This window comes from Dermacentor andersoni, chromosome 6, assembly GCF_023375885.2.
Source record: "Dermacentor andersoni chromosome 6, qqDerAnde1_hic_scaffold, whole genome shotgun sequence".
Classification (NCBI taxonomy): domain Eukaryota; kingdom Metazoa; phylum Arthropoda; class Arachnida; order Ixodida; family Ixodidae; genus Dermacentor; species Dermacentor andersoni.
The window spans coordinates 130,231,639-130,249,119 of record NC_092819.1 but is presented as its reverse complement, the minus strand read 5'-3'; the positions used below and the strand labels follow the sequence as shown (position 1 = coordinate 130,249,119).

Below are 17,481 nucleotides of genomic sequence, written 5' to 3'. Positions count from 1 at the left end.
CAGACAGATGATCATCAGGTAAGCGAGACCTCAAGTGAAAGTTATTGGACTTTAGCTGTTAGTGTCATTTTATGCACATTAACCCCATCTCCAGGCTTGGAGTGGCACCTGACACCGGCAAAAATTCCAAGAGCAAGTGGGGCTATACTAATCCAGGTACTACCAAATTAGGAAGACCCACTGAGCTTGAACAAGACACTCCTTAACCAGAACAGGAATCGGCCTCCCTGGTGCAGTATTTGGCCACTCCTTCCCAAATGACTCATTCTATTACCCAATGGCCCGTCCCCAGCAGCTGTGAAGCACCTGACCGAGGTGGCGGTCAGACCTGTAACGCAGCAGAGGGCGCTAAGAATCTCTGGACCCAGATAGGCTGCCAATGGAAACTGACCCTTGCAATGTTTAACACCCAAACCCTCTCGAGTGAAGCTGGCCTAGCAGGACTCTTTGAGGGACTATCAGACATCGTTTGGGATATCATTGGCCTTAGTGAGGTTAATAGAACTGGTGAGGCTTATACAGTGCTGACAAATGGCCATGTCCTCTTCTATAGAGGACTACCAGATAAGAAGCTGTTCGGAGTAGGATTCCTAATCCATAATGACATAGCGGGCAACAATGCTGACTTCTGCAGAATTAAGGCGAGGGTAGCAGTAGTCGTGTAAAAAAGCTGAATTGGAGGTATAGAATAAAGTTAGTACAAACCTACGCTCCAACCTCCAGTTGCGATGATGAAAAAATAGAACAGTTTTATGAAGATGTTGAATTAGCTATGAGACTCGGTGTACTGTAGTCATGGGCGACTTGAGTGCAAAAGTGGGGATAAAGCAGGCTGGTGAACAAGCTATTGGCAACTACAGTATCGATTCTAGAAACACTTGAGGAGAGACGGTAGAATTTGTGGAAAGGAATAAGCTGCGAATAATGAACACCTTCTTCAGGAAGCATTGGAACAAAAAGTGTACCTGGAAAAGTCCTGATGGTGAAACAAGAAATGAAATTGATTTCATACTTTCTGCCGATCCCAGCATAGTGCAGGATGCAGAAGTGTTAGGTAGGGTAAAGGTACAGTGATCATAGGTTAGTGAGGGCAAGGATTCACCTCAATTTGAAGAGGGAAAAGGTAAAATTGGTCAAGAAGAAAAAGGCCAACTTAGACGCAGTAAGGGTAAAAGCAGATAAAGTCAGGCTGGTGCTTGCAAACAAATATGCAGCCTTAGAACAGAGAGATGAAGATGACATAGGTACAATGAATGAAACCGTAACTAGGCTGGCTTCAGAAGCAACAATTGAAGTGGGAGGTAAGGCACCAAGGCAACCAGTGGGCAACCTCTCCCAAGTAACAAAGGACCTAGTAAAGGAACGACAAATAATGAAAATGTCCAACTCAAGCAATCAGGTAGAATTCGAATTAGAACTGTCAAAACTGATCAACAAGGAGAAAGTAAGGGATATTCTAAATTATAATATAAGCAAGACTGAGGAAGGCAGTAAAACATGCATGCAGCTTGAAATCAGTGAAGAGAAAACTTGGCATAGGACAACCCAAGATCTATGCTCTGAAAGATGAGCTGGGTGATATCATCAGCAGTTTCGAAGATGTAGTAAAAGCAGTGCAAGAATTTTATACTGACCTGTACAGTACCCAGAGTAGCCACACTACCGCTATTTGAAGTAGTAATGATCAGGATACAGAGGCTCCCTCTATAGCTAGCGACGAAGTTAGAAAGGCATTGCAAGACATGACCAAGAGAAAAGGGCAGGAGAAGATGGAATAGCAATCGACTTGATCAAAGATGAAGGAGATATCGTGCTTGAAAAACTTGCGGCCCTTTATATGAAATATCTCACGACTTCAAGGGTTCCAGAGAACGGGAGGAATACCAACATTATACTAATCCACAAAAAGGGAGACGTTAAAGAATTTAAAAATTATAGGCCCATTACCTTACTTCCAGTATTGTATAAAATGTCCACCATGATTATTTCCTATAGAACAAAGGCAACACTTGACTTGAGTCAACCAAGAGAGCAGGCTGGCGTCGGGAAGGGATACTCTACAATAGATCACGTCCATGTCGTCAATCAGGTAATCAAGAAATCTGCTGTGCACAAGCAGCACCTCTATATGGCTTTCGTAGATTACAAAAAGGCATTTGATTCAGTGGAGATACCAGCAGTCATAGAGGCATTATGTAATCAAGGAGTACAGGACGCTTACGTAAATATCTTCGAAAGTATCTACAGAGATTCCACAGCTACCTTAATTCTCCGCAAGTAGGAAGATACCTGTAAAGAAAGGGGTCAGACAAGGAGACACAGTCTCTCCAATGCTATTACTGCTTGGTAGAAGGCTTAGGAGTAAGGATCGACTGCTAATATTTCGGCAACCTTAGATTTGCAAATGAAATTGTCCTGTTCAGCAGCACTGGGGACAAGTTACAACAAATGATTGAGGACCAGAGAGAGTATAAGAGCGGGGTGGATGATTACTATGCAGAAGGTAAAGATAAGGATCAATAGCCGGGCAAGGGAACAAGAGTTCAGGATCGCCAGTCAGCCTCTAGAGTCTGTGAATGAGTACATTTACATAGGTCATTAATCACAGGGGACCCTGATCATGAGAAGCAAACCTACAGAAGAACAAAAATGGATTGGAGTGCATTCGGCAGACATTGTCAGCTCCTGACTATAGGTTTACCATTATCATGAAAAATAAAAGTGTACAATCAGTGCATTTTACCAGTGCTGACATATGGGGCATAAACTTCGAGACTGACAAAGAAGCTCGAAAACAAGTTAAGGACCACGCAAAGAGCGATGGAACGGAGAATGTTAGGCATACGTTAAGAGACGGGAAGAGCATGATGTAGATCAGAGAGCAAACAGGGATACCCGATATAGTAATTGCATGACGATAAGTCATGTAATGTGTATGTTAGATGTTGGTGGACCATTAGGGTTACAGAATGGGTGCCAAAAGAAGGGAAGCGCGCTCGAGGATGTCGGAAGACTAGGTAGGTGGGGTGATGAAATTAGGAAATTTGCAGGCGCTAGCTGAAATCGGTTGGCGCAGGACGGGGGTAATTGGAGATTGCAAGGAGAGGCCTTCATCCTGCAGTGTGCAAAAATAGGCTGATGATGATGATGGTGCACATTAAGCACATAAGAGACTAGGAAAGATAAAAGATGTCTTGTGTGGCTTGAGAGGTTATTGACAACACTGAAAGAAACATTGTAGTGGCATTATACCACAGTGCTTCAATGCCAGTAATGTCTAATGAGAGGTGCAAGAAAATGTAATCTTTTTTTTTCTTTGGAGAGGAATTGACTTTTTGCAGCTACAAATACATTTGTTTAAGGGGTCATAATAGGGAACTACTGTTATACCAGTGTCGCACGGCCACTTTTGATCATGATCAAGCCCGATCTGGATTGAAACCCTTGATTGCAATTGGCTCCCATCTCCAGCTTGTGCAAAGAAGCCAATCGCAACCTTGAAATTCGATCCCAATGAGGCTCAATTGTGATCAAAAGTGTGCTGTGCAACACCTGTATATTATTGATGTTTTCTGAACCCAACGATTTTGGTGTAATGAGCTGTAATGAACACATACTGCATTGTTACACAGCTGCATTACATCAGCAGTCACAGTTATTTGTTTGGTCCACACACACAGCTAGTGTAGAAGGTGTGTACCAACACAACATATATATATATATATATCTATATATGTTGTTTATATAGTTGTGTGTATATATATATATGTTGTGAGCATGTAGTATATTGTCTGAAAAGTGCAACAGCTAAATTAACCTTTGTTGTCATATTGTAATGGCACATTCATACACACAAAGACAAAGGAAAGGAGCTGTGGAAGAGAAGGAAAACGAGGACTTTGCTTTTTTTCTGGCGTCCAGTGCTTTAGCCGCCATGAAAGCCTTCTAAATAAATGCCTCAAGCCATGTAACAATATTACTATAGGCTTCTCCGGTAAGATAGAAGCATATGTGCGGTACTGAACGGTTGGTGCCAACTCTTAACTTTTTGAGGTGTGTACAACACACAAGGTCAAATTGTATCTTGTACAACCTGCCGCAGTAGCTAAGCAGTTCCTTGTTTTGGCATGTAAAAGCCCAAAATTTTATTTTAAATCAGCATATTTACACAGAACCTTCAAGAACAATGATAGATATAATGAAATGTGGCACAGTCGACTCATTTTAGCCCAGCATTTCGATAAGGTTGAAATCACAGAACCGTCTGAGTGGTTTCCCGATTGTTTGCAAGATATAATGGTAACCATATATTCTTCCAAGGGGCTTGAATGCAAGTCTAGTTATTTTATTAAGGTAAGGGTGACCCACATGTCTGGGAAGTGGAGGGATGCACCTAAGGCACGGAGGAAGGAAACTAAGGAGAGGCCCTGACGTCACTCTTTGTGAAGCAAAAGTGAAGCCGGAATTTGGCGTTGCTCATGGCGATGCTCCGCCTTTTGTGCCACCCTCCTCTCTTGTTTGCATCTTTCGCGAAACCACGCCGCGCTGCGCGTGGTGTCGCGCGCGCTCGCGCAACATCTGGCAGAGCAGGGTGCAGGTAACACAGCGCAACAAGACACGGTGACTAACGCAAACCCGCCCACTCAGCGCCTTTGCCACGGCCCGAAACCTACCAGAGCAACACGTGTGAGCGCTCAAAACCATAACAACGCCGCCATTGTGGCCCAAAAGGCGTGGCCATACAACAAAAAAAATAAAAAAGCAGCAAAAAAAATGAGAACCTACTACGTCATTTCCGCCACACTTTTCTCCTAGCGCGCGAGGGGGTAGGGCTCTCCTTAGTTTCCTTCCTCCGTGACCTAAGGCGTGTCCCAAGGAATCCATAACGCGCGCTTCGAGCGCGACAGAACGGGACGTCCGATGACGTCATAATTCAAGCAGCTTCTAGACCGACTGCTAGTGGACTTTCAAAAATAAAAGTAGAACACAACTCTCTTTGGCAGTGCGGAAATAAAAGTGACTCCCGAACCGAGTTGAAACCTGAGTGCGCACCGTGACGACTCAACCCCTCTACCTCCCAAACCTCTCTCGTTTCTCTATTCTTTTGACCGGCCTACCGGCTTTATGTCGGTAGTCGTCGCTTCGGTCGCTTGCTGGTGTGCACGCTAAATAACCGTGCGAATATTTTGCCGGTTTCACTGCCCGGCGATTTATATTTCGGAGCAGCGTAACGGCATATTGTTGCCTTCGTTACTGACTGCCCGATTGATTAGTCATCTCTTCCTGAACCAAAGCGGCGCAGATCAAGGCAGGTAAGCCGCAGGTAGCGCGTTTGACAATCCTGTCGTGTCGCTGGGCTGACGACGCAAAATGCGCCTTGTCATGTGTGGTCGTTGGCACTGGCGCCTCTGCGGTGCCAAGTACTCCCTCACATCATAACAGCAAGTTTATAAATGAGTGCAAGCTAACGCTAAACAACACGAGGATAACAGGGGAAGAAATGATATATTTTTGCAGTTTCGTTGGAAATAAGAGGCGGGTGATGAGAAGTGAAAAACGGAAACCATTGTTTAGCTCAATGTTGGTGAAACAGAACCGTGGCTTCAGTACGCTGCAGGAAACAGTGATAAGGCGCCGATTTTGCATTTTCTTTCTCACTGTCGCGCACGCACAAGCGCCTAGTGATCCGGAAACAGCAGTGTATGTCGACGAAAAGTTGCAACTCGTACGTACTTGCGAGGATATCTGCGCGCATATGGATTCACGGATCAACATCTCTGAAAGCGTCAAATACGCATTTTCATTTGATTATTTTGTACGATCGTTAACGACGGGAAGTGGAGTCAATGCACTGTGCTGCAATGATGAATTGCAAACAAAAATGGATATCTTAATAATATTTTTAAAAAATCGACAGATTTATAACGAAATCCTTTGTGCGCTGCCACTGGCCGCCCTGTTTTCCGTTTCCTTGAGTGTGTAAATCGTCGATACTTTCATCTAGCGGGCAGTTTCTTCGTTTATCTCGGACGTAGCTGAATGCCGAAGATATATGTCTTATCAGTTCGCCTGTCGCCGCCGACGGGCTGTAAATACAGGCGCTAACAAAAGGAAAAAAATGAGCGAAGGTTGCTCCTTCTGCAAATCTTGGTGATTGAGCTCTGCTTTTATAAGCACGTCGTTTGGAAGGAAGAGAGAATGTATTTGAAACTTTTATTGTCTCCGAAGTGCAGTTGATGAGCAAAAAAAAAAAAAGAGAGAGAGAGAGAGAGGTCTTTTGTTCATGGAAAACCTTGCTTTGTAATCCGAGGGCGGCAAAAACTTTTCCATTGTAAGCAGGCTGCTTCTCACCTGCATGGGCAGCCGAAATTGTCTGTTGGACATGGATACCCTTGTTCCTGTGTTCTTTCTTTTTTCACCATAGCAAATTGTTCTATTTTGCTGAACGTCATTCAACGATTGTATTTCGTGTAGGAGACATGTCGGACGAGCTGTACTCGAATGAGACCCCATTCCTGAAGCTCGATGCCCGTGTTGCATTTGAGGGGCTCAGCGATCGAGAGAAGAAGTATGCTCACTACCTCAGCCGGGCGGCCTGGTTTGGTGGACTCATCGTGCTCTTTCAGGTGCATAACTGCAGCCTTTCATTTATCATTTGTGTTCCAGTTTGTGTAGTACAAAGAGCCAACAAGACATGTGGTATGACAGTTTGAGTTAGTACTGACACAGCTTTTTTGGCATACTGTGGTACAAAGGTTATAAACAGGGATAAGGTGCCCCAGAAACGTTGGCTATCGTTTCGATAGGAGGACCTAAAAGAGGTCTTAAGAACCTACGAAAAGGCTGGCCAACGTTTCGATAGGAGGACCTACCTTAAGTCCTCATATTTAAATTTTGGCCAGGCAGGCTGCAGCCTTTCCTTAGGTGCCCCTATCGAAACATTGGCCAACCTTACTGAGGCTCTTTATCCCCGTTTATAACCATTGTACCACAGTGTGCTACTCCATCTGTCAGCCCCCTTCTTAATCTTACAAGGTCCGACCTTCTAGAGCCTGGGAGAAACATTGGCATGTATTGGAGTGCCCTAAATAATTTACTCTACTGTGTGAGTCTACAGACCAATGTCTGTTTTCGGTGCACAGGAACTGGATATGTGATGATACATTACACTGGTTTGCTCCATTTCTGCAATTGCCATCGCTGCCACTGGGGCAGCCAGAAAAACACGTACAGCACTCTTTAATCTTTTTGTTAAATCTCATTATCGTAGGTCAGTCATGTAAGTAACATTTATTGGAAGAAGTCAATGAAACAAGAAGTGCAGGAACGTGCAGATGTGCCTGTAGCTGCAAGGGGAAAAGGCATACTGGGATGAAATTTAGAAAAAAGAAGGAAGTTTATTTAAGGTTTCTGGTTCCTTGTCAGTTATGGTGGGGCTGCCAATGTGCTATTTGCGTCTGTTGCAGACGTCCCGGGAAAGCCCGCTCATCTTCCTGTTGCTGGAGCGCCTGTTCCGGGCGCAAGACTTGGATTCACTCAAGGCTCTGGCTTTGGAAAAAGCCGGCTTCGATGAGGAAGAATTCAAGGTTGGCAAACTTTGTGCAGTGGAAGGCATTAGTTGTTTACTTGTCAGTGTTTTGCTTATTTCTTAGGCTGGCAAAACCTGTTGCTCACCATTGTTAATAGGAAAATGGGGTATTAATTTGCCCCAGAGGTCACCACCAGTCTTAAAAGGCTTCTCACCAGACCCAGTAGCATGTTTCCGTTGTACAGTTGAAGCTGTGAAATGTGGTCTGAGAGGTGTTTTACCAAACTAATTTTGAAAATGGATTAATCATTGGCGGAGACGGAAGAAATTAATTGTCCTGTCACTATGCTGCCCTACCAACAGAGACATTCTCTTCCTTTGGCTGGACTAATTTCCACAACTGTTCTTTTTTCCCTTCCTCCTCCCATAGTGAGCCCTGTCCCCCCTTTTTTTTCTTCTCTGCCTTTTCTTGCTGCGTGGCGCATTTAACCCTTTGAGGGTCGAATTATTTTGAAGAACACTTTCCCAGGTGGTCAAATTACTTTATTGCGCATCTTGAATGTACAAAATTTATGAAGTCGGGAATAAATAGTTAAAAAAAAAATCTGGAACAGTATTTTGGTGTCAGCATCACTCAGAACTGCGAAATGTTCAATAGTATTTCAGAGTGTGGTGCTCCTTGAAACACGGTTCTACGCACAGCACCTTATCGCAGTCTGCACACCTAAAATGCATGTCTGTTGTCTTAGAGCGATGAGTTGTATTGGCGCACACATGATATCTTCTCCCTGGTGCCTCAGACCTCTGCCTATGGCAGAGGTCTGAGGCACCCTTTCGCGTAAGCGTGTTGCCGCAGAGAGCGAGAATACCTTGTGAGTGGTGGTGATAAACAAGCTAAGAGCACCGCCAATCAAGATAGAAATCAACTTCCTTCCCCCCTGCGAGAGCGTGCCGACAAAGAGAAAAATCACGTTTCGCACACAGATACATATCCGAACCCGGTGGCCTACCACCGCTACTACCCGGACCTTTACACGGATAGATGTAGATTCTGTGAAGAAAGGGCGGACCTACAACATATTATTTGGGCTTGTCCTCGTACACCCATACAGAATAAAATAATTAAGACCAGAGAGCAGTGGGAGACCGCGCTGCTCAGCTGTGCACCGGAAGACCAACTCAAGGCAATCCAGCAGGCCGAAGATGCCACCAGGGCCCAAGGGCTCGAGGCCGTCATTTAGGTAGAGGCCTAGGTCTCAAATCTGCTGTGCACAAATAAAGTTTATTCCTCCTCCTCCTCGCACGCCTCCGTTGCGATCACGTAACGGAACCGAAACCACGAAAGCGGGTTGCCGCTGAGAGCGAGAATACCTCGCGAACGGCGGTGATAAGCAAGCTAAGAGCAGCGCCAATCAAGATAGAAATCAACTTCCACCGTCCCTGCAAGAGGGTGCCGACAAAGAAAAAAATGATGTTTCGCGCGCCTCCGTTGCGATCACGCGGCGAAGCCGAAACCGCAAAAGGGGTGTTGCCACAGTCTGCGCAACGCGCTGAAGCTAGCAATCAGTTCTGTTTATCTCCCCAAGAAGGTAGCACAAATTTCAAACGCTTCTTGTAAGTCCTAAGAGATGGTAGCACCTCCCAGGGAGCACGCATTGTCATTATGGCGCGAAATTTCAAACGGTGGGTCGAAACCGTACCCGTACGGCAAAGATCTTGCGGGACAAAAAAACGCCGCCGTACATGTACGGCAAAAACCTTCAAACGGTTAAGCGGCAGTATTGTGTTTTCTGCATTGGATGATTAACCGAACTCGCATGCGCTGGTGAGTGACATATCTAGCAGTGTGTTTTATGTCACGGCACTTGCAGGTGTCGCTGTGGCTTTCTGTCTGGGAGCTTTAAATTACTGTATGTATCTGAAAGAACCCTCTGTACTGGCTCATTGGTGTGACGTTTAACTGCTTAGCTCAAGGTTGTAGGTTCCATTCCTTGCCGCATTCCAGTGGAGGTGAAATGCAAAAATGCTTGTGTATCACTCTTAGAGTGCACATTTCATTAGAAACCCCAGATGGTTAACATTAATCTGGAAACCTCCTCTACGGCATCCCTCATATAGCCCACGTTAATGTGCTAGGTTCCTCATTCCTTGTCTTCCTTCGAAGATGGCCACTGTCAGCCGAGGATCAAGACAGCGAGACAGTTCGGTAGACTGGTACTGAACTTTTCTTTCGTTAATTTTAATTTTAACATCTTGCTCTATGGCATATAGGGGTACTTAAATGAAAGCATAGAGATCCTTGTCATGGAGAAAGTGAAATGGTGACTTCTAGAACCTATTGTTCATGAGCCAATGCCTCATACTCATGAGGCTTGAGAACTGAAATTTGCATGCAAAGTGTATGTGGGAACGAGGTACAAATAGGGAACGTGCGGGCCCCACCTGTTGATAGCAATGGTGGGAGTGTCTTCGCCTAGTAAACGCCAGGATGTTTCTTGCCCCTAAGCTTTGATACAGCAGCTTTTAGTGACTTTCTGAAATCTACTACATTTAGCATCATGACAGTGTGCTGGTCTAGCCACCTTGCCATACTGCAGAGCAGGACATTGGGAACTGCCACTTGTTGGACCTTATCACGCGTTTGGCAAATCATTGGCCGGAACTGACTTACCTTGGGCTCTCTCTACGGGGTACTAGTGTAGCGTAAACAAGACAAGTACACGAATTCACAAACATGGCACTAGCTTCCAGCAGCAGCCTTTGTTTGTTGTTTATCTGTCTTTGAAGGTACCGTGATCCCAGACAGAAATCGATATGTGATGACTTGTCTTCTCATAAAGGCCAAGTGAATAACCAGGGTCACTGATGCGTGTGTTAGTAAACCTTCGCTTACCTTGTCAAATCAAGAATTTGATTCTCTGCACATGAGTGAAGAGTGAGAGTCAGCATTCTTATTTAGTATTTTCTTTTGTTTTGCTTTTTGTTGTTGAACTTGTACAAGTGTTTATGCTTATATGCGTGTTCTGTGATGCACAAGGCAGAGTATACAAGTACGGTGCGGTACTTTGAAATATTGAACATTTTTGAAAGCTGACGCCATGTCTGTGTCTTCACTGCTCTTCTCGCGTTCTTGCATTGTTTGTGCTATGCCTGTAGGCCTAGGTAGTTGCAATTAATGAGATGCTTTGCTTATGTCACCTACACAGGGCCTATGCTCCGTAGTCACAAGCGACCCCTGCAGGAAATGCAGAACAGAAAGCCTTAGCAGAACACAAAACTTGTGGTGTACACACTACCCAAAAGTGATGAATACGATCTTGCTAATCAATCTTTGAATTACTGTATTTAGGGCACATGTTATTGTTTTAACTGCAGATACAATTAGTCTGAAAACTTCATTAACAGCCACCCTTTTTCATTTGTCATCCAAGTCACATTTTCCACTTCGTTTCTATATCTGTACATTCTTCTTAGATTTGCATAATTAATTTCTGTGTTGTAATATTTTTGTTCTTGATTGCATTTTTTATGTGCTCAGTAACCCTTTATTGATGAGTGTTGCCTACACCCAACATACCAGTGAAATATTTTTTTCTTGCTGAATTTCGATATTGAGTAGGAATTTTCTGGCTAAATGTCTTCGGTCAACACTGAATGACAGGCAGTAAGTTTTGTTTGTTGGTTTAGACAGGCAACACAGGACAAAGAACAAGTTTGGTGCACGACTCGCTTTCTTTTGAAAATGCGGCCAGAGGTGACAAACCAACGCAAAACATACATCTACAATGGTGTCACGCATGTGATGTAAAACATAGGAAATGTGCACCTATGAATCACATATGATGAGAGCTGCTTGAAATTCTAAACGAAGGTAGAGGTGGTTTGAGGTGAAGCCCAATTGCAGTTTTCTGCCTGGTGTTTTCGCCATATTGTGCAAAAAGTTTCTGCAAAATATTTTTTATTTTCATTGGTTATGCTTATTCTCTGCATGTTTTGCATATTTAGAATAAAATAAATTTTTTTTCGGTACTTATATGTGCCATCAATGAAGTGCAAACTCCTTCGTATGGCACATCAACCATAGAACCTTGTCCTCGAGCACAGAATGAATGAGTAAATTTTTTTAGAATAAAGTCGAGAGATTTTTTTTAGAATTTATCATGTATTAAGCTTTCTACGCCGCTGTTTGAAGCCACTCTATTTTAATGCAAGTTCAGCCGAAAAATCGCTGCTATTTGCATGCGTGGAGCCATTACTCTCCATATAGAAAAGCCCGTATGCAATGTGGTATTGATTTTGGATTGTGGCATTCATTTGCTTCTTCTCTTTCAGGCTCTGCTTGTGTACGCTGCTGCCTTCTACTCCAACATGGGAAACTACAAGGGCTTCGGCGACAACAAGTTCATTCCGGGCGTGGCAAAGGCAAGCTGAATCTCTAGGATTTATTGTTCTTGTTTTGGCCCCGTTTTGACTTAGTGCTTTTAGCTGGGCAAAGAAAGTCTTCCAAGCACAGTCACAAGCATAGATTCCAGTTTTACCTAATTCGCACTTGTGGGTACTAGTTGTGGGGCACAGTTTGATATCAAGCTACTATTGCTGTTTTGGTGGATACTGACTTCGACAGCAGTTTAGAATACTAGAGATTTAGTAGATGCTTAGGATACATAGTGCAAGCAGATAGTAAAAAAAAAAGTAGGCAGAACAAGCGCTAACTAAAACTTGTTTATTTGAAGGCATTCCATTAACTCTTTCCTTACTGAGAGATAAAAATAGCCTTTCTTTTAAGTCTTCAGAAAGGTTTCTTTATTAGAGATGTACGAATACGAGAGAGTAGATTTAAAATCGAATATGGAATTGAATAAAAAAGCAAAAAACCAAATTTTAAATAGAGTATCCAAAAATATAATGCCATGTTTTTCTTACAAATTTTGTAAAAAAAAAAAACGTGGTGCTGTATACGCTCAGAAATCTACTCACGTTACGTAACAAGAGAGTTGCTAGCTCCCAGTAACTTTGGTACCTGGAAATCAAGATGTATAGTAAGGTTTACCTTTATTAAATGGAATATCGAACTAATATGCCAGCGCTGATAACTCAAGTGCATATACAAAGGCTTGGAAAATATCTTTTTGTTGATGTAATTCTGTTGAATAGAATCAAGGGATTTCTTTCCCTCTAAAGCTGAAGAAATAGAAAAGTTATGTTGTCCTGAATACCAATGAGGCTTTCAATATTATAGTGGCGATCTTCTATTGCTTAGAAAGTTGCTTTCCAGTTTTCTTCCAGAAAACGGAAGGTTATTTTTTTTTTCATTGTTATGGCAAGTGGTTTCTGTAGGTTATCGTTAGCTTGTTAAGGTCATTCTATGTGACAGACTAAAGCTGGGATCGTGCATCATGTTACTTGGCACCACATCGCATGGTCATCGGCGAACCACGGGCCACCGCAATCGGCGCCAGGGGTAAAGAGTGGGTGCCTTTTCACTCAGGTTCAGCGTCGTTTGCTGCCTGTCATAAATTCTCAAATCGGGAGTACCGTGGCAAATTAGCGTGACCGCCCGCCCCCATTTTCCGTTTGTGTCCATCTACCGTCCGTGTAAATGACATCTGTAGCGGGGATGTCAGCACGCTAGTCTAATGACATTTTCGAGCCCACCACGGAAATCCGAAGGTAGTCTTGTGACAGGTCGCCACGCTATGAAAAGAGAGTGACGTGTGCTTACGAATGGTGTTTGGAACGAGGGGCCGCGATATGTTGTTTTGGCAAAGATGGTGGCCGTGAACAGTGGCCATCCTGCACACTCCTTTCGTCAGCGAAGTGTTTTGCTGTCTCTCTGAGTGTCATGCGACAGCTTTGAACAGATTTGCGTTGATTCGGTGTGAAACCGTAACTTTGGTCCCCAACACTTGACGCACCATTCTGACTAGACCTAATGGGTTAGTTAGGCAGTGTGGTGACGAATGGTGGTGCTGTGAATAAAATTTGCCGCCGGCCGGTGTGATAACGGACTATAAGCCATCGCAGAAAGCTTGTTGCCATTGCACTTCTATGTGCTGTTCATTAGCGATCGGCGGTGAGATCACGTGTACAAACCAGGTTAAACTGACAGCCATTGAAGTGGCGCATCCAATATGATCTGCATGCCTTTCAGTGGCTAATCGAACCAATCTTTGCAAATGCCTTCATGCTTTCTATACGCACTGGTTTTGTGATTCCCTCTGTTGGTGTTGCATTAATTATTTCGATCAGTATCGTTAACATGGATGAAATTTGTACTGATAAACATAGCGTATCGTGGGAATGATCTACACATCGGGGTACTGATGAAGCTGGGTCTTTTACCCAATTTACCGAATAGTAGATATTCAATTCAGGATTCGAATTATTTGAACGGTCACTATGCTATTCGAAACTGAATATTCGAGTATTCACACACACCTTCCTTTTATTGAACATACTATCATTGTTACAATAAAATTCTATGTATGAATGGATAGCTAATGAAATGTACTTTCCTAGGATATAAATTTCAGAAATGCACATGAGGGCACAATATGTAGTGTAATTCGTGACAGCTTACTGACAATACCCAAATTTTTTACAATGTTGTCCTGATAACCGTAGAGAGAGAAAAAAATATGAAGATGTTCTTGAATACACAAAATATCTTTGTACTTTGCCTACAATGCGTAAAAGATTCAGTGCTCTAGCCCTCATAAGGGAGAGGACCTACAAAAAAAAAATGATTTCTGTTTATTGGAAACGGCCTCCTTTTGGGCAGGTGCCCTAAATGTTGGGCAGGACGTCAGACTGCTGGGCTGGGGCCAGCAAACCTACGACATATGCAGTAGATAGTGCCAAGATCTCTAGGACATCTCAATTGGTTACGAGGGCGTAGTCATTTATCAACAGGCAGAAAATAAAACTTGCTGCCAAACAGCTGTTGACAGCCCTGACAGGATTTGAGGGTCTTCATCCAGATCATAACCTCGTGGTCCGAGGACGCAGTACATTCATTCGAGTGACGTTCATGCTAGAGCTCAGCTGTAGTAGTGCCTGCCGTGGTCACCATCGCAAGGTGCGCACCTCTAAATGTTCATTAAAAATCACTTCTACATAGAAAAAAGACAAAAAGCTATTCAGAAAAGTGGATTCCCACATTAACTGCATTATAGGTAGATAGCAAGTCTCTAGGGCGCTGGGAGCCTTGTGTTTGGGTGTTTTGCTCATGGGTCACCGGTGACCCACATTCAGTAGTCGATAGGAAAGAGTTAACAGGCAAAATGGGAAAGTCATACAAGCACAAAGAACACAATAAAGAAAAGGCCGCACAATTCTTTTCCCTCCTTTTTTCTTTTGTCTGTTTCTTGTGCTTGCATCACCAACTTATAGTCTGTAAATGCTCAAAATAATTTAGTTGTTGACTATGAATGCAGTGCCTCTAAATAGTTTAGTTAGTGGTTCTCTTGTGTCCTTTCCCATTGTCTATTTGTGCCATACATCATGAACTGTCGATGACCATGGCGGTATGACGACTGACAACGAGAGCAGGACTACAGAGTGATGTCAGTTGCATGACGACAATGCACGGTTACAAAAGTGTAGTGCTGTAATGACGACGGTTGCCTGATGACATCAGCGTTATGACAGTGGCGGGACGACGACAAAATGATGACAGCGTTATGACAGAGGCACGATGACTATGAATTGAGGATGAGGGAATGACAACACCAGAGTCACAACACACAATGACAAAGGCACGACAGCAATGGATTGACGGGGACTGCGCGATGTGGATGTAGCAACAACTTTGATGATGAAGGAACAATGCCAATGACATGGCAATAAAGGAACGACGACGATGGGAATGAAGGCAACGAAATGATCGCGCAGGATGATGGTGTCTGCAAAGGGGTGTTTGTGTTGACGCTTACACCTGCACTTACGTAGATCGCCTAATTGTGTGGATCATCAAAATTTTTCACGAGTAATGTCCATTTCTGTCAAAGTCAGACAGCTCTTTGAAGCTATCGATCAACCACACCACATCATTATTCGTGCCATTGCCTGTATTCGATGTCCTGCATTTCTTGAATGACTTCTTAAATAACCACGAACGGCTCGTGCCTTGACTGTTTTGCCAGTTTAACTATCAATACAATGAACATGCGACGTGGCTGTAGCCTCAACACGTTTAATAACAGTATACTTGATGAACTTTCATAGTAGAGGTGGCACATCAACACCGCACTCCAAGCAGAAAAAATATTTTCTGTCAACATTAACAGCGATGTTCACTCTGAATAAGTGGTTGCCATGCTGCGAGTGCGATTCCAGTTTCATATTTGATTGTAGCCCGCAGGTGATTTTTGGATCCATTTGCTTGTAGTAAAAAATAGTGCGATTTCAAACCGGGTAAATAGTACAGTATTTCTGGATAGGATGCCACCTGACAGTGTTTTTTCTGCTTCCATACGTAGGACAAGCTGGAGAAGCTTGTGAGGCTGAGCAAGGCTTGGGAGGCAGAACCTGCAACACTGGAGCACCTCTGGTCTGATGTGTCTGATCCGCTGTACTCACTCCGCGACTCCGAGAAGCATCTCGGATTCCCGCCCAAGGTGAGCTGGTTGTCACACATGTGCACATGCTACACGATTTCCTTGAGAAGAGTATGGGTTGTCAGTGTTTCTGCATTTGTGTTTTCACTCTTGTTGCAGCCATTTTATGCGCCACAGTGTCACGTCGAAATTTCCTGCGAGGCATGACTTGAGCTTTCACTCACCCAGGAACCTCCAGGGGTGTCGTTAAAGTTGAGGTTTGGAGGGATAAAGTGGCTGCTGACATGTGTAATATACTTTTTCATTTGCGCATGAGTTGTTTCTGTTATTGCAGATAAATAAAGACAAGTTAGGGCGAACTTAACTTCACATTGCTTTTACTTTTGCAAATATGTGTAATAACAGCATGATTTTGGCTAGTATGCTTACTGTGAGGCCTGTAACATCTTTGGCAACTGGATAAATAGCAGTGCGAAGCCATCTACTTAAGTTATTCGAGTGAAAACATCAGTATACCAAAGACAGTAAGATAGGCACTTTGCTTCGCTACATTGAAGTTCGGCCTTTTATGCAAATTACAGTTGCCAACAGATTTTTTTTTTTTATTTCACATGGAAGGGTCTGCAAAGAATGTCCGAATAATCGAGCACTTCGGGAAAAAAAAGAAAAAACAAATCTCAGTGAAAAAAAAAAAAGACAATTGTGGAACTTGAGAGCTAGTGACCACCTTTACAGTTTGATGCCCCGCCAATGAAGGCCTCAGTGCGTGTGCCAGCCGTGTGCTTTCAGCACCACAATGTCGCCATTCATAACCGCGTCAACAGTGGCCGCGGTTACCTCCGCGGCAGTTACGGCAAAGAGTTGTTTTGTTTTGACTCTGTGCAAAGCTGTCCAGGATTAAGAGCACTGGCTGCATTTCTATGGACGGATGATCTGATGGTGATCAGCTCACTGGCGAAAAACATAATCGTGATTCGCACGCGATAGTGCAAAGCGTGTCGCAAATTAAGGCGCGCACCACGGCCGTGCTGCAAAGGAAGTCGCGAGGCCTTAATTGCTGTTGCGACAGCCACTGAGTCACGAGATGACGAGAATTGCAGCTTCCTCATTGCTTTTGTGCAGAATAGTAGCAGGCTTTGCTCATTTATTCACTAATAAAAGCATGTTGACGTATTAAGCATTTGCCGATTGTTTTCTGGATACCGTCAATAATTCGACAATCGGTTAATTCGGACATTTTCTTCGGTCCTGTGAAATCCGAAATAATGAAGTATTACTGTAGATAGAAATCAAGATATACAGAATGGTCTACCTTTATTAAAGGGAACTCCAAGTTAGTATAATAGCCCTGATACAGCTCAATTCTAGTATATGAAGGTCTGAAAAATATTTTTT

General features: G+C 43.6%; 1 protein-coding gene across 1 annotated transcript in view; it reads left to right on the top strand.

The window, feature by feature from the left end:
* DppIII (dipeptidyl peptidase 3) overlaps positions 1-17,481 on the top strand; it is a 79,079-nt gene that overhangs the window by 15,109 nt on the left and 46,489 nt on the right. The window contains exons 6-9 of the mRNA XM_055066898.2: positions 6,475-6,626; positions 7,467-7,586; positions 11,861-11,950; positions 16,009-16,146. Of these exons, the coding sequence (XP_054922873.2) occupies positions 6,475-6,626; positions 7,467-7,586; positions 11,861-11,950; positions 16,009-16,146 (500 nt within the window). The remainder of the gene's footprint in view (positions 1-6,474; positions 6,627-7,466; positions 7,587-11,860; positions 11,951-16,008; positions 16,147-17,481) is intronic.